Consider the following 20,259-nt stretch of genomic DNA (forward strand, 5'->3'; position numbering starts at 1 on the left):
TCTTGATTTCATATATTGCTGCATATTCATCGTCTTTAGAGTTCGTTACACTTCTACAAGTGTATACTTTGGCAATATTATAAATGCTGACAAACATGGCATTAAATCATGTGAAATATTACTATTACAGACTGCTGAGGGGTTATTTTATTTAGTCACTTCCGGTTGTTGTCGTTATTAATCGTCGCTTATTGCTGTCATTGGAGCTGTGCATCTATGCAGCACTGATGGTCTTTCTGGAGAATGTGAAGCATGTTACCCTGTTTGCATGAGTAAATGTTCTAAACACGACTATATTATCTCACGGACAATCCATTTTATTTCTCATTTTTATTCTCTATCACGAAAAGGCTGTTTGCAAAAGAACAAACTGTTTCCTTGACGTCACTAGTGACCATGTTGGCGGTGCTGCTGAAATAATACAGAATTAATTATTTTTTAATAAATAACTATTTTTGAGACTTAAAATATTTTTATGAGGTTTGCGTAATTTAAATACTAAAATACAGTGTATTATGTATGCACACATGTAGTCGTTACCGATCCCCCCTCCAAATTATTTAATATAATAATAATGTCGATTTGTATATTTAATATTTGACATTCTTTTGCACTCAAATCCTGTGTCTGCAGCGATGGATACAGTAGGAATGAAAACAGTTATCATTTTAGTCCTATAGATGGCGATATTGACCAGGTTCATCTCTTCAAGAAACATTAGGCCCAACTTTTTGATTAAATAATTTTTACTTAATCCTAGTGTATGAATGCAATTCGCAGACTAGACTGAATGAATTTTAAGACTTTGTCTATACTGTCCAATTCTCAGTTGTGGGGAAAATAGTAGTGGTAGTTATAATAATAACAATATCCTAAATATTTTGATGTGAAATATTTATCCCATGTCCTATACATACCATATCACTAAAGGAGCTCAGAATATAAACTACAGCCCTTTCCTATAATCATATTATGTTTATTATAATGTGCATTTTTTTCTAAAATAGTGAGGAAATCAGTTATATGGATGTTATTGTTATTAATGAAATTACAAATTGCGTTCATCAACAAAAAATCAAGAAATGAAGACCTTTATCCAAGAAGATGACTTTGTTTGTGTTTATTCACTTAATTTAAAAACTGAACAGAAAACAGACAGAGATAATATTGAGGCTGGTTATTCAGACATGATATCAAACTTAAAGAAATTGTATATGTAAGTTGAATCATGCATAACATCGCCCATATTCCAAATGAAGGATCGCACAAGCACACAGGGGCTGTAAAGCACCCTTGAAAGTGATAACATTATTCTTACCAAAGGTGCCAAGTCACTTTACAGCTGATGTCCGTCAATCAAAATTCCCCATATGCAAATACTCAAAAATCTGCTGATGCACCAACACAGAGAATGATTTCCTCATGTGTGGTGATCCAATATTTAAGTGCAGGATTACATGAGTACACTTGGTTTGCATGACCCTTGAGACTTAATCCTTGTGATCAGTGCTAGTGATCAACTCAGACAGATTTCAATATGTAATTTCAGAACTATGACAGACAAACATACGGTATTAAGTAGTGTGAATAACCATTTACCACACAGTATACAGTGTGTACTGTCAGAAATAACCAGGTAAGTGTAAATGCATGCTGTAGACAGTCTGACAGTGCCAGAGGTGATGTTTACATATATGATAAACCTTACAAGTGCCCCATGAAATATGTTTATTTGTGTGAAATGTATATAAAAAAGCAATTATCTCACCTTACTGTACCAACAGAGTACTCAGTCACCCTAAACCCAGAATTACTCAATCCCTTTTATGTGAAATGCTGAAATGCTATGTGAAGATTAACTTATATATAACCTCAGCAAGAATCTTCTCTGCTCCTGATTTTGCCCTCTTGGGAAACTGAAATATAATAATAGCAATCTAAGCAAGGTGCATTAACGAACACTGAAATTGAATCATTCCTACATTTGATGTGAAATCACACTGAACAAACCTCCTAATGCTTTATTTTTTCACCTCTCCCGTTGTGCATCAGACCATCACCAGCAGCTTCCATTTATAGTATATACGTAATGTAGAAAATCTCCTACCATTCTCTCCATTCTCTCAGAAACCTTGCTGTGTCATTCTGTCTTTACATCTAAATCAATTCTCAATCAACAATAAGCAATCAGTTCCTTCCAAGTTTGACTCGAGTCGGACCTATTGTCACATTCCAATACTCTAACACATTGTCAAAACATACTGTACAAAAAGCAAAAGGGTCAATCCCTTTTATATTTATGTAAAAACAAATTAGGTTAATAACTAATACTGCTTTGAAAAGTCTTGCACATTACTTTTATCTTTGGTAATACACATTTAAGTTCTTTGGTACAACTTTCTGAGTCCATGTAATGCATTCTTCATTAGATTACAGACAGCTGTTTGTTATTTTGTAAGATGTTACTTTACAGGAACTCACTTTAAAAATGAAAATTTAGTCTTCATTTATTCACCCTCATGTTGTTGCAAAATCATATGACCTTGATCAAATCTTTCTTCCTTCCATAGAAGGAAGAAAGATTTCCACACAAGAAAATGAAAGCAAATAGAAACAGATGTTGTCAGACTTCAACAACAACAATATAGTCACATATTAGTCATATTTCAGAATATGAATGTTTACTTCATTTTGTGTTCCATGAAAGAAAGTCAGTCATACTGGTTTGAGTAAACATGTGAGGTGAGTAAATGATGTCAGAATTCTCTTTTTTTTCAATGTTCAGCTACAATACCATTCAAAAATTTGGGGTTAGTAAGATTTTTAATGTTTTTTAAAGCAGCTTATTAAGCCTGCATTTATTTGATCAAAAATACTGTAAAAACAGGAATATTTTGAAAGTTTTTACATTGTACATTAAAGTGTCTTCAGAATCACATGATAATTCAAAATTCATTCTAATATGCAGATTTACTGCTCATAAAACATTTTGTATTAGCAATTTTGAAAACAGTTGCACTGCTTCATATTTTTGTGGAAACTTTTGGGGAATTTTTTAGAATTCTTTGACGAATAGAAAGTTCAAATTGTTAATACTTATTTATTAACAATAAAAAAGCCTTTTTGTCACTTTTGAACATTTGAATGCATCCTTGCTGAATAAATTTCTCAGTGAAATCTTACTGATCCAAACTTCTGAACGATAGTGTATTTTTTAACATGTATAGATTCTATCACACAGTCAACATACTGTACTGTATTCAATGTACTGCAAAATCCACAATGCTTTACATTCAATATTTAAGGGACACTTTGGTCTACAACAAAATCAGGCTGAAGTATAAATCATCAAGTGCTTCCTACAGATCTTCAGACATGCCTCCCCTCTTCACCTGCAGACCCCCGGCCCAGCCACGGGGGCAGGTGTTGTAGCTGCGCACTCCAGCAGAGCGCAGACCCGAATCCTCAGATTCCACCGAGGCGTCCGAGTCGGTCAGCGAGCGGGTGTTGTACAAAAGCACCGGAGAATGGATCATGCGGGTGGGTGAGGGACTGGTAAGGCTGGGCGACTGTGCCCCCAGCATCCGTGGCTGAAATGGACTGGCAGGCTTGTGTTCATAAGGCACGATCCCACCACTCACCGGGGAGATGGGCAGACTGTGGCCACCCAGCGCACCGGGAGACGGACTGTTTTTCCGCTTGGCGGCATTGATGATGTTTTTGGCCAAAATGCGGTGGTTGGCTTTGGTGTCCTGGCTGACGGCCGGAGACTGGCACCTGGTTTCCCAGGGTGGAGACAGAGGAGAGGTGGCACTCGGCTTAAAAATGGTACCTGGAGATGCTGTGGTTGCAATGGGCTTGTGGATAGGGCTTGGGGAAGGGCATGTTGTGACGGGCTTATGGATGGGTCGGGGTGAGGGGGAGATCGGTGTGGGCTTGTAGATTGGGCTGGATGATGGAGAGGTCACTAGAGGGCTGCTGGGGGACCAGACAGCGCTGGAAAGCACCTCAGGGCTGGTGAAGCGTCTAGTGAGGTTGGGTGTCCTGGAGATTGGGGTGGTGGAGCCGGGGCTAGTGATTGGTGCCGGGGTCTCCTCTTTAATCTGATAAGACAAAGATAAGAAAAGATTACTTTTAGAGGGGAGACATTGCTTTAATTTAGTGTCTCTATATCACTAAATACACTCACAAACACACATACACTGAATAATAAAAGGGCTCAACAGTAAGGATTTTTCTGTTTGCCATTTTATAAATGATATATTTTAATTATATTTTTATTAATTATATATTTTTATATAATTTAATATAATACAATAGATAATAATAGAAATATAATTGTATATTTACATTTTAATTTAAAAGTTCATAATTTAAAAGCTTAACTTAAGTTAATATTATTTAAACATTATATTTTATTCACTAGAAACATTTTGAACCAAAACTAATTAAAGATAATATTTTTTAATGTTTTATAATTTTTTTATATTTTAACATTAACATAAAAAAATATGTTAACTTATTTATTATTGGCTATTTTGTCTAACACTATTGTATTAGAACTGTTTTACAGCAGAAATGGAAACTGTCCCATATTTAAAGTTTGCATCATCGGTTCTGCATTGCAACAATCTGTATTATATAAAGCGGCACATAAATAAAGATGACATTACATTTTTCACTTTTCTAAATTAAAATGATCACATTTCGAGATTATTTACAAACATTTGCTAGGTGAATATATAATAGACATTACGATAGAGGAAATGAACTTTCACTGGGCAGATAATGCTGGACATCATGTTAGATAATTTTATTTAGCTGACAAGGTTAAAAAGCGGATGAGCATAATTTGCAAATAAACGTCACAGCAAAACAAGGCATCAAATTTGTGAGGCATAAAAATATGCAATATCAAATATATATGGCAGTGTAGTACATGTGGCAGTACAGTCAACTGGACCAAGAACTAGGCCAGCACACCTTCCTTATTGTTGAGCCCTGCATAACATGTCACAATTCATTTCTTTTAGGCAATGTTTGTTATAAATGTAGATAGTGAGGTATGTTAGTGTACGGGAACAAAGATATCATCACACTCAATGTACAACAGCAGCAGAACAATCCTGGATCTAAAGGTTCAATAACCATTCAAAAATCCAAGCTTTCCAAGTTCATTCCAGGTACTATGCACACGTTCCATAAGATTAGCCTCTAAACACGCCATTGAAACATCTAAAACACCTCCTGCAGCACTGCATGCAACTTCAGATGTGGTTATCGATATCAGGCCTTCTCATGCACCCTGTGATTACATCAAGCTGTTTATTCTTGTCCGATGTCTGAGTAGTTTCCCAGCACACCACGATACCATGCCATCTTCAGATCGCTTGCATACACGCTGCCAAGACCACTAACCTTTACTGAGATATGCATTTGCACTGCTGAGGCTGCTGGGTATGTTTTCACCTCCAGCAAATGTGTTTTTCCAAGCACGAGGGAGGCCAAAGGTCAGGCCGTTAGCTTAAAGCTCAAGTCCACAGGGGCCAGTTTCGGCTCAGATGTGCATTTGGCAGGCTAGGAATGTGCGGGGCAAAAAAAGTTTCTAATTTCATTTTGGGTCAGAGCACCACGCCGTGGGTGGCTCTGATTCACATATCTTTGTTTTGTTGGTACAAGTTTATAGATAAAAACGACTCTGTGGGAAAGCCGCCCTGGGATTCTCATCGCAGGATTGATACTACCGAAAACAACTGATTAGAGGGGATGCTGAAAAAAAGAAGAAGAAATCCACACAGGAAATTCAGCAGATTAGTCAACAGAAGAAGATAATATAGTATGAAAACAAAAGACAGAAGAGAAACTGAGTGTTTCATTGGTTTAATGAAACAGAGTAGACAAAATAATTTGAAAGAGAAGAAGACTGAATGAAGAATGAAACAATTTGTTTGAAAACAACCAGCATAAAAATAGGTACTGCATGCTGCACGTAGTGATAAAATTAGATTAAACTCAATTATGGCTTTGATTAATCAGAGGCCTGCAGTGGAACATACAGTAGTGTATGCACACTACATTAAGTACATACTGTTGCGCAGCATGCAAGCTGTAAACTAGAACTATAAATCAAAGAGAAGCACACAGAACTAATTAAGAAAAAGAACAGTACCGGTGCCATAACACGAAGAGGGTCTCATATCGTCCTACTCTTATTAAATTGTATTTCTTGCATCATAAAAGGCAAGACATCATCTGCTAAACTGCTTATGAGTTTGTACCAACTCCAACCTGAAAACTTGGAGGCAAGCGTTGGAAAATGACACACTGGTTTTGTACCTAAACTATATCTGCATGTGCTCAAAATTGAATAAACTGTAGTTCCAAAACACAAAGCTGCACTAAATTACAATGTTTTGATTAAACAAATATGTAAGGTTCAATTTATGGCCCTCTGGTGGGCAGTTTATGAATTACAATTAAAGTCAGTTTAACAGGTAAAAATGTAGGACCTGACATTTATTTCCTCCACATGCAATAATAAACAAGAAACAGCAAAAACAAATCTGACCAAGAGTGCTAGATTTCAAGTTTCTTGTAGGCCTATTTTTTGTACCTTACTGCTCTCTTGTTACGGGTTAAGTGGACAGTCAGTTCAATATATGTCCTTTTTACTTTTCTTCCATTATACTTTGGTCTGAAGTGTACATGAAGCAAAGAAGAGCAGAAATGGAAAGGTTTAATAGAATGAAGAGGGTTTCCACACCTGTGGGCTGATACCAGCTTTTTTGGTAGAGAACGTGGGACGTGGTGCTTGGACGCCAGAGCGAGGTGAAGCCACACGTTCAGGAGCTAAATACGACACTGGGGAACTGACGCTGCCTGCTGTGATGGGACTGAGAGGCGTCATAGGAGGCGAAAAGCAATGGGCTGACCGATAGGCTGCAGATGGGCTGTACAGCGATGGCAGTGGGCTTGATGGAAGGGATGATTGTCTGGAGAAGGAGTGAGTTGTCACGACAGGTTTAGGAGCTGGGGCGGATCTGGGAAGAGTGCTGTAGGGATCTTTCGTTGGGCTGAAGATGAAGAGTGATGAGTTGAGCTGGTATGGCTGATGTGTGGACAGCTCCATCTCGATTTTAGTGCAGCCGTTCTCCAAAGGTATTTCTGGAGGTGGAGGTGGAGCTGGAGCAGGTGCTGGCGCTTTGGCAGGGACAGTCTTTTTCTGAATGGTCTGCTGAGTTTGAAGTGTCTTTGAAATTTGTGCACTTATATTGGAGGAGTTTACTATGGCCTTCACTCGACCGGGCATGTTGGATGGATATACCCAAGAAGGAGGCAAGGACATGGTAGGAGAGGGTGATCTCGGGTCCTTGCTGTCATGGACGTACCTTTCCATCCTCGACTGGCGTTTGGCAAACAGTTCAGCTCCTTTTCCTGAAGCATTGGTCAAGGCCTGCTCAGGCTTTTGCTCTATCCTGGCACGCGTTCTGGAGCTTTTCAAACTCGAGGCCCATTCTGGCATCCTAGCTTCCTCGTGAACGTCCTCTTCCTTGGCCAAGAAGTTTGAGGCTTCGGCCCCGAGAGCCAGCAGCTCCTCCTCCTGCCCTGCGTCTGGCTGGGTTTTTTTCTTCTTTTCATCTGCACACTGCACCAAGGACAGGAGTTCGGGATTCGGAGCCACTTTTGGTTTCTCCTGAAACGTGAACATCGACTTACGAGTTGCTCTGCGAGCCCGGCCCTCGTCGAGGATGCCTGTTTTGATGGGAGTTACAGATCTCTTCTCACTCAAGAGGTCAGGGACCATTGTAGGCCTGGGGGCATATGGGCGGATGTAGTAAGAAGAAGGCTGAGGTGAGGGAGCATGACCTGTGTTAGGTGGAGGAGGGCTGGAGTAGCTGGGGAGAGAAGGAGTCAGATATGAAGGTGGAGGTGGTGGTGGAGAGAAAACAGGTCTTGGGTGCATTGGGTAAGTTGAAGGTTCAAAGTGTGTTGTAGAGTCATGGGCTGGAGGGATGTCCATGACTGGACTTGTAGCTTCAGAGGATCCTACTGTTGTTGGGGAGAAAAATGGGCGAGCTGTTCTGTTTAGGATGGTGGGCTGTTTAGTCACCATCTTATCTGCTTTTCCATTGCATTGCACACTGTATCCATTTGGGGTTTCTTTATTGTGTGCTCCATTGGCTTCAGCTTCATCTTCACCAGTTCTTTCAATAACAGCGGGGTTACTGTCACTTCTAAGAGTAACTTCATCCTTCACATGCTCTGTGAGGTCTTCTGAAAGCTCCTCATCCTTCTCATTGACTGGGAGAAAGTGTCTATCTTGGCTGCTTTCTTCTGTTACATCCTCCCGAGTAACCTCACTAGCATCTTCCATGTCACTCCCAGTACTGTGGATTCTGACGGCCGACCACGTGAGACCTGTCTTGAGGTTCCTGTGATTCAACTCTTTGTCCTGGTCCTCAGTCGAGTGCCGTTTGTCCCATGTCTGTGGACTTTCAAAAGATGAATCAATTACATTCTTAGATGCCTCCACTCCCCCTCCTCCAACGCTTACAAATGTGAAAGCGTTCACTCTCTGTCTGCGCCGGTTGAAAAGTTGGACGCCTTTAGAGTTGGAATTGGCCTGGAGCTGAGCAGCAATGATTTGACTGTTGGTCCGTGCCTCCTTCAGCTCCTTCTCTGACAAACTGGCACTTCTGCTGAGGTCTGTAATGGTAGAAAAACACAACAATCAAATCAAGAGAAAATTTCAATTATATAACACATTTACAGCTATGCCATTTGCAGTGCTTTTACGAAGCAAAGTATTGCTCAACCCAGCTTATAAATGTAAAATTTAGCACAACTCACCAAGCATTCACAAGTTTTAGGAGAGAAGCGTTATTTTAAATGCACTTAATTGTTTCAGCCTAACAAACAAAGGGTGTCGCATATAATATCACAGGCTTTTTTATTATAGAGAGTAATTAAACAGGTTTTGGCAAATATTAGCCTGCTTTATGTTTTATTTCATGATCTCACCATTGCTGTCACGATCATTTGGTTGCTATTTAATTTTCAGCTATAGTAGCAATGTGCTCAAATGGGAGTATGATTATTTTAAAAGTCAAGGGTATTATATGTCTTTCAAGTAATTCTAGCTTCCATGAGTCACCCAGTTAAAAAGATGAATCATTATTTTGTCGTCTTTTTTGCAGACAGACTTATAAAAGAAATGCTGACACATTAAGTCCAAGAATTTGTGGTCAAAATTATTATTTTCACAGTTTACGGTGATTCACGGAGCCTGCAGGCAAACATTTGTAGACCGTATAATGCTTTCACACATTTATAGTTCTAAGTACCTCCTGTAAATAAATCGTAATGCTGATATTTGCAGTTCTACCCATAGTTTGGCAAAGATGGATGTTAAAACAGTCATCTATTTGTTGAAAATGGCAAAGATTTATTGACTGGGCTAAAAAGCCCCATTCCGAGCTGCAGAAAGTATTTCCTTCACCATGGGCTCTAGTCCCTCCCTTAGCATTCCTCAACTGCCGAGAAAATTCCCTGCTTGAGACTGCAGCATGCCTTGAGAAATCTCTCTGAGGCACAGGAGCCATCGGTCTATATGCTGACATCCTGACAGGTTCATGCCTTTCCATCATCAACTTACAAGACAAAGTCTACATTTAAGTGCCTGAGCTTTGACCTACAGTGATATATTGTGGCATCTGCCTACAAACGAATGTGTGCCTCAGGAAAGGAACAGGACTTTTAAAACACAAACCCTCAACATCTTATCCCAGAACATTACATTCTGAGGAACAGACTGTTAACAATTACATCACTGACTGTACGGCTCGACTCAAAATAAGTGTGGTTAACCTGTGCAACATAAACACAATCTGTTTCCCTAATAGACCTTTGAATAATTAATCACTTTATGTTTCCCTGAGGTAGTTCTTAGCTTTTATCCTCAACCCCAGACTTGGCAGCAAACCTGAAAACAATTTTGTGAGTGTTTTTCTCTATCCAAGCAGGTAGGTCTTTGTAAAAAAGCAAGAGTTCTAAATCTATCCCACTTGTTTTATATGCAGGTTTGCCAGACTCAAGGGAGCTTTTATATCACATGGCATAACATTATAATAGAGCATGAATAATGTGCATCTGCCTTTCATTCCTTTTTATTTAGTCAGGCCATGCAACACAACCTCTAGCACTGGGATAAAAAACTCTCTTTACAGATATTCATCTTTACGGTGTTTCAAAAGATTTTCTTTTTAAAACTGGAGCAAGATCCGACAGTTAGCCATAAACATACATGCAGTTTTCTCTTGAAAAAAAATAAATATAATATAATAAAAACATTTAAATTACTTGATGCGGTTTTAATTTGTTCCTTATTCTTATAAATTTCCCTGTCATATCAGAGCCAGACCAGAATAGTTAATTTAATATGACTTCACTCACTAACTGCTTTCTTTTTAAATAAATAAACTATCAAATATGGTAATGTGCAAGACAAAAAAAATGACCTAGGCTGATTAGGTAACTAATTTATTTATTTTTTTCTAGAATTAAACCGTTTCACCACATGAAGCACATTTTAGGTTATAATAACTTTTTTACAGTGTACAATCAAAAATAACTTAAACGATATGTCTGAGATCCACAGAGAGAAATTTGTCACTTTAACTTCAAAATAATGTTGTTGTTTTCATTAAAAAACTTGCTGCCTATTGTCTGCCTATGCCTAAAGACAACCCAAAGTGGCAACCAGTCTGGTTGGTCTTTTAAAACAGCATGCATTCACTGCAAAATATTGCTCTCTTTTCGCTTTAAAGAAGATTCATCACATTATATAATTTAAATGTCATCAAACCTCAGAACTTAAACATGACTTCAGCACATGCCTTTCACAGATCTAAGAGTTTTATTACGCAAATACCGTTTTTTAAAGTTCCAGAAGCACCGGGTCAAACTAAACTTCTCTTACCTTAATTAACTCTGAATACAGTCTGTTTTGTTGCTGCTTCGCGAGCTTTTCTAATTTAACTTCATGTGTTTCCTCCACTCCCCCTTTAGAAGCGAGAGCTTGGATCGGATTTCGTGTCGTTGGGAACGATGATCTCTTGCGCGCTCCAAATGCGCATCGAGCATGAGGCGGGCAGGCTGGGGCACTGGACGAGGTTTGCGCTTCCCTTTTGCTTTTTTTAAAGGATGGCTATGCTGTGTGACGTTCCTGGCTGACTTTGCTTCCTCTGTTTTTTAGTTTGGTAGACTCCAAATTCAACAGCGAAGAGCCGGGATACAGCATAGACCTGGAAAGCGTGGCTAGTTGTCATGCGTGGAGCTTGTCACAAGGGCTAAAGTCAATAACTATGAGGTTTTAAGCTAAAAGCCCAATTAGACACGTTTCTTAGTGGTTTTGCAGCAACTCTCTTAAGTATGTTATATTATATATCATTATGTTGTTCTAAACCCTTATGACCTCAAAACCATTTCTTTCTTATATGAAACACTAAAAAAGTAGAAGCAGAGTGACAGCCTCAGTCACCATTCACTTTCATTTAATGGGAAAAGTATGCAATGAAAGAGAATGGTGACTGAGGCTGTCAGTTCTTGACTTTCTGCTAAACATCTCCATTTGTGTTCTACAGAAGAAATAAAAATATGTGGGTTTCAAACTACATGAGGGTGAGCAAATAATGACAAATTTTCGGTGAACTATTCCTTTGAGTAACCACTGTTTTCATTACCAGAGATTATGGATGTAGGAACGATTCATATTTATGACTGCTTCCGCCCTTGGATGTACTTACATAATCACGTACAGAATCTGTAAGTTTCACGCCAGATCAAGTGGCCACATTTCATCAGTTTCATGTATAGAATCAATGTGTCAGCTCTTTCAGAAGATTGGATGTCAGGGGAGAGAGCCGTCCCGCAAATACACTCGCTTGGGTGGATGACACCTGAGCCTCAAGGGTGGAGTTCAGTTTAGACCGCAGAGGTTTTCTTGCTTAGTTTATCCATCATACCTGAATCATAACCCTCATGCATAACTTAACAGAAGGGAAACACAGGAACTTCCTCAAACCTAAAAAGTAGTGGTAGGAATTCAGGGAAAGGAATAATGTTCCATTTCGTTGGCACTGCGCTGCGTATGATATGTGGGCTCTCAGTTCGGACAGATGAGGGAAACTCCCTTACAGCTTGAGGATTTGGGGACCTGGCAGACATGGGGTTGTATATCAAAGGTCAGATTCCCCTGTCGGATGTTATGGTTTGCTGGGAGGATGGGATAAAATGACGAGTGCGAGTATGTGAGGAATGATGAGATCAGAAAGGTTTAAGAACTTTAAAACCATGAATGTGCAATTACACATATGACTGTCCACAAAACCTGTACTTGGAGACACTTCTTACTCTGCTACCTTACCCTCAAGTAGGACAATATTCACAGAATAGGATCTACAGATCGGTTCTGATGCTGAGAAATACCTTGTAATTGACCTGCTATAATATTATGAAACATACAGTTGTGGCCATAAGTTACTGTATATTTTCAGAGGCTGCAAAATGAAAAATTAGGTGATAGAAAAGATAATTTAAGACTCCAAATTAGTCTTTGCATAAGGTCAGGGGGGTTATGATTTTGGAAAAGTCCATTTTAAGGAATGACCACGATGACTCAAAATCATAAATAAGTTATGAACATGGAAATTAATGCATTTATCATTTACAGTGGTAATAAGAAATTTACCACAAATTATATTATTAGCAAAACAATTCAAAGTGAAAAGTTGATGACTTACAATTAAAATCAGTTTCAGAACATCTCAGTATTTTTTGACTAAGCACTCTTTTGCTTTAATGACAGAAGCACTAAAGTTTATGTAAAACCTGATGATCATGATCTCCAGCGTTATTTGAGAAGATCCAAAATGCAATCTTGCGCTGACTGATTGTAAAAAAAAAAAAATAGTTCATGTTCAAACTCTAAAAACTGCACAGTTTGATTAAGGACCTTAAAACAGTGTAGAATTAAAATTACTGCTTATTATAATAATCCTAAAACATTCTGAGAAAAAACTGCTCTCAGACTTTTGGATCACACTGTATCATTTTCCAATTTCATGCTATCAGCATCTGTAGATGCAAGAAAGAGAAGCATAATATTCTACATCTCATCAAATCATGATGCTGTGTGGCGACATAAATCCCATACAAAGAGAGAGAGATTGAAAGAAAAAGAGAGAGAAAATGCTGACATTTACTTCAGCGTCCTAGGAACGGTATGAAACCAATATAAAGTGACTGAATTAGCTGTTCCATCTCAGCCTTCCCACATCCTCCCCTCTTGCCATTTTACACACTCCAAAGCTGTAACAACATCAGAGCAACCTCTTGAATTCTGCAAAAACTGTTTCGGACTGCCTGAAATGGGTCTGAATTCTCATCAGCAGGGTTGTAAAACCCCTCTGTCACACAGTCACTGGTGTGAACCGCCGCCTACTCGACATGCAGCGGGTGCCTGGTCATCTGCAAACCTTATTATGCATTCTTTCCAGATAACATTACCCACAGCTTGAGCATTATGGTTAGTGGGTATGAACTGAAGAGCTATTACTGTACGGCTCATCTGTGTCTGTGAGGAAACAAATGTGTCACTGAGGGTTTAGTAAGAGCTGATGTCTAAACATTTAGGGGATAGCAGCATGTTATGCCAGTCTATCTATCTGATGGCTCTTAGGCCTCTGTAGGGCCTGTAAAAGCATTCAACTTTTAAAGAATAAATTTGTCTTGACTCACTAATCTATTTAAATGTATTACATGACTCTACTGAATCCTCAACTCTGATTGGGTAAACAGTCTTTGCAGTATTAAGGCACTGTATAATGACTAACCCAATTTGCAACCATGCAATTTCATATATTGTTTTGCTAGTTTCATGTTTGTCATGGCACCTTATCTCATCTTTTTAATCCTATAATAGGTATTCCCAAAGTTTTAGTCAGTTGAATCATTTGGCCTAAAATATATACTTTAAGTCCTACTCAGATTTTAAGCAAGTATTTTAATAATTTAACAACACTTTTGCATGCTCACGGTTCTCTGATATTGGTTTATGGTCACATGACATCCAGGTAAACTAATAAAATTGCATGTTTCTTTGTAAGTGTTTTATTTTAATTGCTTTAGTGTTAAGTTTATTAGTTTGTTTTAAGTATACTTTATACTTTTAAAATCCCTAAGTTTGAACTGACTCGCTTATCCATTTAAACTCTGTGGAATACTTGATTCTGATTGGTTAACTGCAACATTCTGCAGGTTTTTTTTTTTTTTTAATTATTAGCTTTTCATCAGCTCACAACCTCAGTTTGGAAACCCTGATTTAATAAAAAATAAACTCCGTGTTTGCATTCATTTATTTAGTAAACAGTCATGTCTGTAAATCTGTTTTTTGTAAATTTTTCCTTACATATTATACACCCAAGCGATAAAGTGTACTGTAATATATCATGTTCTTCAGATTCAGTGCTATAAACGAAATATGGAAGAAAATATTTACTTGTTTTCCGCTCCATCTGGCAAGACGTCAGCCCTGCCTTTGCTTTGACCCCGCTGTGGTAATTTTTCTCCAAAATGTTAGTACTGTGGGACGTGTTTGCTCCAGTCTTGTTGAGGGTTGAGGATGTTGTAGTGGTAGGCCCACCCCAGCTGTCCCCTCTTCTAGCAGGCTCATGTTTGTACTCCATCCCAGCCCGCTTCACTCCGTCCTTGCCTAAGAGACGCTCTTCTTTCGCTGAGCCCCCTTTTAGCAAGCACGCTTGCCTGGGTGTGATAAAAGCTTTCTTTTTCTCAGCTGGGGCGTACGTTTGGATTGTAAGAGGTGGTTTCGGGATCCTCGGATTGTTTTATTCCTTCCGACTTGTGGAACACGGATCAAAAGCAGGATCAAAGTCAAACTAAAGCACTACATTTTGCTGGAAGTTTTCTTCGCAGTAATCCTTCGGAGTAGACGCGCTACTTCCCAGAGAGGAGCTGAGAAATGTACTTTTGCTTTCAATCCACACAATATTACTCAAACTCTAACAAGACCTCCCTGGAGGTACTTCTCAATGCACCCTGGATCAGTTCCCATGGAAAAGTGCCAAGAACATTTCACAAGTGGGATATGCTCTTTTGCAAATGTGGCAAAGGCTGGAAGACTATCCTCGGTTCTATTTACGTCTGCTTTCGATCTTATATCCAGATATTTGTCTTTCTTTTAGAGTTTAATCGCAATCTCCCCGAGACAGTCTGTTTCTTTAAAGGCACGCGTAGCCCTTGCTCTCGAAACGTTTCAACAATGTCAAGATGAAGGGCAGTGCTTGGTGCTTTCCTGTCGTTTCATTAGCACATGCAAAAACACATTCAACCAAAAGGTCATCCAAATGTTCTAGCTGAAGCTATTGTAGTTGCTAAACTTTCAAGCAGAGCTTTATTGTGCTCAGTCCATATGTTTGGATTTTAAACAGATGGATTCTGTAGTTTTCATTCTTTATTCCTGTATTACTGATCAAACCTCTCTGGGTGGCTTAAGCCAAGTGATATGCTCTCTAACCCACCATCAAGAGCAGACCTATAGTTTATTTGCTTGTTTCAGATCTGGTCCAGAAAGGCTCCTCGGGCAAGTATATGGTATATCCAGACAGGGCTTAATGTCTTAACCTCTAGTTGTGTAGCTGAAATGAAAGGCCACTGGATGAACTTCCACTGCTGCCAGGGTACAAGGAGTCAGTGATTTTCCTCTCAACTGCTACTTCCTGAAACATACAAGCTGTAGACTCAGTCAACACATACTATGCTAATGCATTCATAAAAATAATTAAGAATAGTAAATATCTCAACATTTTACATCTGAACTAGATGAGGTGAGAAACCTCATGTAGGAAATATTCCTCTGTTTTTTATCATACTGTATGAAGGAGGGGTATTTCCTCTGGCACTGAGCACTTGATATCATTTGTGAAAATGACACCCCACCCATTGTCAAATCAATGGGAGGAATGAACTGCATTTCCTACATGTGAAGTTAAAACAATGCATATCTCATTTTCCTCCTGACTAATATCAAGGAGACGGGATACTGAAAGGAATAGGAGTTGCCCAATTAGGAGTTTTTATTTCATAAAAAGGACTGAAAAAGGAAGGAAGGTCAATATTTTTCAAAGCTGAAACATGTGAAATCTGTGCAGAAAGACTCACAGATTTTATAATATTTTTTCATTACAATTATACATTTCGCCCTCTAAATATTTTGACTAGTTTTTCTGAGGACTTTATTTTTTGTAAAATATATATTTTAAATCATTTATTGTAGCAGGCTGTTTAAATACTTTAACCATGTTTAAGTTCATTTTTGCAGTTTTTTTCCTCAAAACCACTGCCAAAAGTCCACAGATTCAACTTGGACCACCTAAAAACCCATGAAACCCTATAAATTACTGACTAAACTGTGCTCAGTATAAGATACACCTCTAAAAGCTTAAACTAAAATATTTGGTGAACCATCCCTTTTAAAAAGTCATGATTTTTAGAGATTTATGGGTGGAGTCACAATATAAATCACAAATATCTGTCGGTTTCATAAATTTCGGAATTTTCTGTATTAGGAAAGGCTTTGACTGTTTCACTTGCATGTTGAAACAGGACAGTGTGTTAATTGGCAGTTGTACAAATAGCACAGTCTAGTCTCAATAGCACTGAATCACCCTGTCAGCTGAGTGTGGTCTCTCTCACATCCTGTAGGCTACAGCAAGGCCGCGGGTCACATGAGGTAATAAAACCCCATTAGTCTTCATCACCCCCTTTCAAACACTGTTTTAACTAATAACACCTATGATAAATGAGCGGTCTGTTTCACTCTTCCAGTGATTAGCACGACCCCTGTGCGTTTATGTTTGGGAGTTTACGTCCCGCCCACTCCAACGGTTGACTCAAAGTGGCCACAAAAACGACACCCACTGTTCATGCCCTCCATGCCATCCTCCACAAATAAAGACAATCAACTCAACAAAACAAACACCCTCGTCCACAAAAGCCTCTCACAAGGTCCCTGCCTTTCACTGCTTTGGACGAAACATAAAGAGCAGTTGCTTTGTTTTGTAATGCTTTTGAATAATGTGACCTCTGATGATGCTCTGACAATTTTTTTCTTCTTTTTTTTTTTTACACTGGCAGATAAATATATAATATCTAAATATTTCAATATTTCATACTAGCCACACACACACACATAATAGTTTAAAAATATTTAAAACATATGTATACAATTTTATTAATATTTCACAATATTACTGTTTTTACTGTATTTTTTAATCTGCATTTGAAATTAATGCAGCCTTGCTGAGAACAAGACCTCTTTCAAAAATATGGAATTTTTTCATTGAATTTTTCAAGATCCGTTGGCTTTTGTTCCTCATACTTTTGTCAAAGTGACCTAACGTAAAGAATATTCCATTTAATTCCTTATATTAAGCATGTCACATCTTACTGTAGATCAGGGAAGCTCAGACTATCAACTCATAAAATTCTGTTTAATTGCATTCTAGAATGTTGTGGTTCCTCAGAAAAGTTACCAGCTAATTAGCGATCAACTAAATCTTTTACTTGCCAAAACATCTTGAAGGCTGAGAGCTGGTTGAAAGAAGTTGAACTACAGGGCAAATCTTATATATATAAAAAAAGAAATATATAAATATATATATATATATATATATATATATATATATATATATATATATATATATATATATATATATATATATATATATATATATATATAAATCTTTAAGCGTCTTAAAGTGTCAGAGTATGCTTATCTTATCTGATTTCACTTTCCAGGTATTTACATTACAACATTAACATACCAGCCTACCTGCACGGCTCGCTCACATTTCTTTAACGATTTGCCATCATTTAATTTACGAGTCATTCCAATCCAATGAGGGCATACTTGGCTAATACACCAGTCTAATGAGCCGTATTGAGCTCTACCCATCACATTCCTTACGTTATCAGCCCCGAGGCACCGGATGCAGGTACTGGGAGATAGTATTTGTGTGTGTTTTGGGCTGTATCCATTACAGTGCATAATATGAGCAGTAATAGTGTATGTAGCGGTGTGTGACACAGCGTTTTGATAGACCTTCGGGGCCCGACAGGTCTCTCTAATCTCCCAGATCCATTACAGTCCTCCAGGGCCAGATCCTTCAACCGTACGCCACGGCACAATGCAGAGACCTGCTCTTCAACTCGGCTTCTTTCGCACAAAGGCCTATTGAAGCACCTGTAAGTGGCCTGAAAAATAATTTGGGAGTTGCACTCTACATTTGACATTCTTTGAAAATAATTCTTAGCAGATAGCAAGCATGCCTTGACTTGCACAGGCTGATGACAGACAGCAAAAACACCATTAGTTATAAACTTCAATGAGGCTCAGAGACATGGTGCTTGCTTTATAAGGGTACTAAGTATATAGTGGGCACATATATAAATTATACAGGAAAACAACTCGTCATTGAAATCATAGATGTGCTAGGTCTCTGTGTTGGGTTGTGCATTTCAGTAGCAAACTCAATCATGAAACTGTCTTTTTTGTATTTGTCTAATATTTGAAGTTAAATTATTCTGTTATTTTATGATATCTGTATTGTATATAACACTATATAAACATGACTTAAAGTCTGCAGAGAATCACTTGGAACAATAATAAAATAACAAAACCAGGTGCTTTGGAATAAAGTATAAACACTGTAACTGTTTTAATTTCATTTTAAATGGCTTATTAATGAGGCATAAACGCATAAAACTGGCCTATTTGGACTCTAAAAAAAGCAATAAATCCAATAGTAAATAAACTTATATAGCAGATCCAAATAGTAGATAAAACTTTAGTACCATTAAAAAGCTGTGACTTAATAAGTCTTGCAAATTATGCCACTCTATAAAATTTCAGATCAGATAAAGGTCAGTGACAGATGCTCAGCATGACGTCTCTGCTAAACAGAACCCCTGCCTAATGTATAAGTCATTACTGTCGCTAAGAAACTCCAGCACCGGATATTCGTTCTACTGTTACTGCACGCTGCTCAAATTTATCATCATAAGAACCAAATGCAGGCAGGACAAAGAACAGCCAAACAGGGAAAACATGAAGCCCTTTGCCAGTGAGATTGTTCCTCCACGGGAGAAGAATGAAGTTAACATCCTCAATTATTCAACCCAAATATTTAGAAAGATCCGACTTCAGAAACATTCCTCCCGGTTACAGCTGGCTACTTCACGCAGTAGGTCCTTCAAGGATACAGCTTGCGATTCAACAGGTGATAAAGCTGTTTGTTGATAACACAGTGCCAAGAGAAACTCAATGAAAGTCTGGAGCTGATGGTAGACTCACCTGTACTCCCAAGTGCTTCAGTGTGTATGTGATGGCTAGTTTGTACAGCCCCTTTTCAGGTCCTCTTTGCGTTCACCTCCCCCTCTGTCTCACATGGAGTTACGCTCTCGTTCTCGCTCTCTTTCTCTCGCGCAGACCGAAAGAAGGGAAAAGGGGGTGTGGACGAGCAGGAGCTGGAACACAGAGTTCTTTGTCTGCCTTCTTCATATGGTTTCCTTCAAGCATACATACTGAACACATTATACCATTATATATTTTCATATTTAAACTAGGGGTGTTTGAGGATCATTGTGCACTTTGCTCTTTGTCCCGCTCAAATTTTTACACCGGACAGGGGAATAGAACAAACGCAGCATATGCATGCACTAAAACTGCCAATATGCGCTTGTTTCTGATTGCTAGGAGTTATAAAAAGTAACCAATGTCGAGTGTTTTCTCTTGAGAAGAATAAAGTGTAACACTAAAGGGCCTTGCAGATTGCTTTCACAGACATGGAGAGCCCCCGCAATGATTCTTGAGCTGCACGTTGAAGCAAAGTAAGACACTTAAAGTCTCAATGGGATGGGATCTAAAGCCCACTGATCTCCCCGACAGAGATGTCTGTCTGAGTACAGACATGCGAGATGTAAAACAATGTATCTGTGGCAGGACAAATACTATGGTTAGATTACAGACTTCAGAGCATGTTTAATAGTTATTTTAGTGAAAACGATCTTTATGATATCTTAGTGTTGTATGCTGTGTAAACTAAGCTCTGATCTGTATCATCTCTAAGTGCTTTCTCACAGTTGGCAAAACACTCAGAGCAAATCGTTCTTGTCTGAAACATT

General features: G+C 38.5%; 1 protein-coding gene across 3 annotated transcripts; it reads right to left on the minus strand.

Moving 5' to 3' along the window:
• Positions 1-1,096: 1,096 nt before the first annotated feature.
• LOC306853365 (synaptopodin-like) lies at positions 1,097-19,544 on the minus strand. Of its 3 annotated transcripts, XM_079390704.1 has the most exons (4): positions 19,430-19,544; positions 14,558-15,794; positions 6,764-8,706; positions 1,097-4,103 (listed from the first exon to the last, which is right to left on the minus strand). In XM_079390704.1, the coding sequence occupies exons 2-4, from the start codon at positions 14,742-14,744 to the stop codon at positions 3,360-3,362; spliced, it is 2,874 nt and encodes a 957-aa protein (XP_079246830.1). In that variant the 5' UTR covers positions 14,745-15,794; positions 19,430-19,544; the 3' UTR covers positions 1,097-3,359. The 3 variants fall into 3 exon arrangements, with proteins under 3 accessions (XP_079246830.1, XP_079246832.1, XP_079246831.1); XM_079390706.1 differs by lacking the exon at positions 14,558-15,794; XM_079390705.1 differs by lacking the exons at positions 14,558-15,794; positions 19,430-19,544 and adding an exon at positions 10,979-11,142.
• Between the last annotated feature and the right edge of the window lie 715 nt (positions 19,545-20,259).

This window comes from Barbus barbus, assembly GCF_936440315.1.
Source record: "Barbus barbus genome assembly, chromosome: 33".
Classification (NCBI taxonomy): domain Eukaryota; kingdom Metazoa; phylum Chordata; class Actinopteri; order Cypriniformes; family Cyprinidae; genus Barbus; species Barbus barbus.

Bases quoted from the DNA above. Each gene is read 5' to 3' on its own strand.
- LOC306853365 (XM_079390704.1), bottom strand. From the start codon at position 14,744: ATGGAGTACAAACATGAGCCTGCTAGAAGAGGGGACAGCTGGGGTGGG. The intron at 8,707-14,557 runs GTAAATATTTTC...CTACCATTACAG, and splicing joins CCAGATGGAGCGGAAAACAA to ACCTCAGCAGAAGTGCCAGT. The intron at 4,104-6,763 runs GTGTGGAAACCC...TTGTCTTATCAG, and splicing joins AAGCTGGTATCAGCCCACAG to ATTAAAGAGGAGACCCCGGC.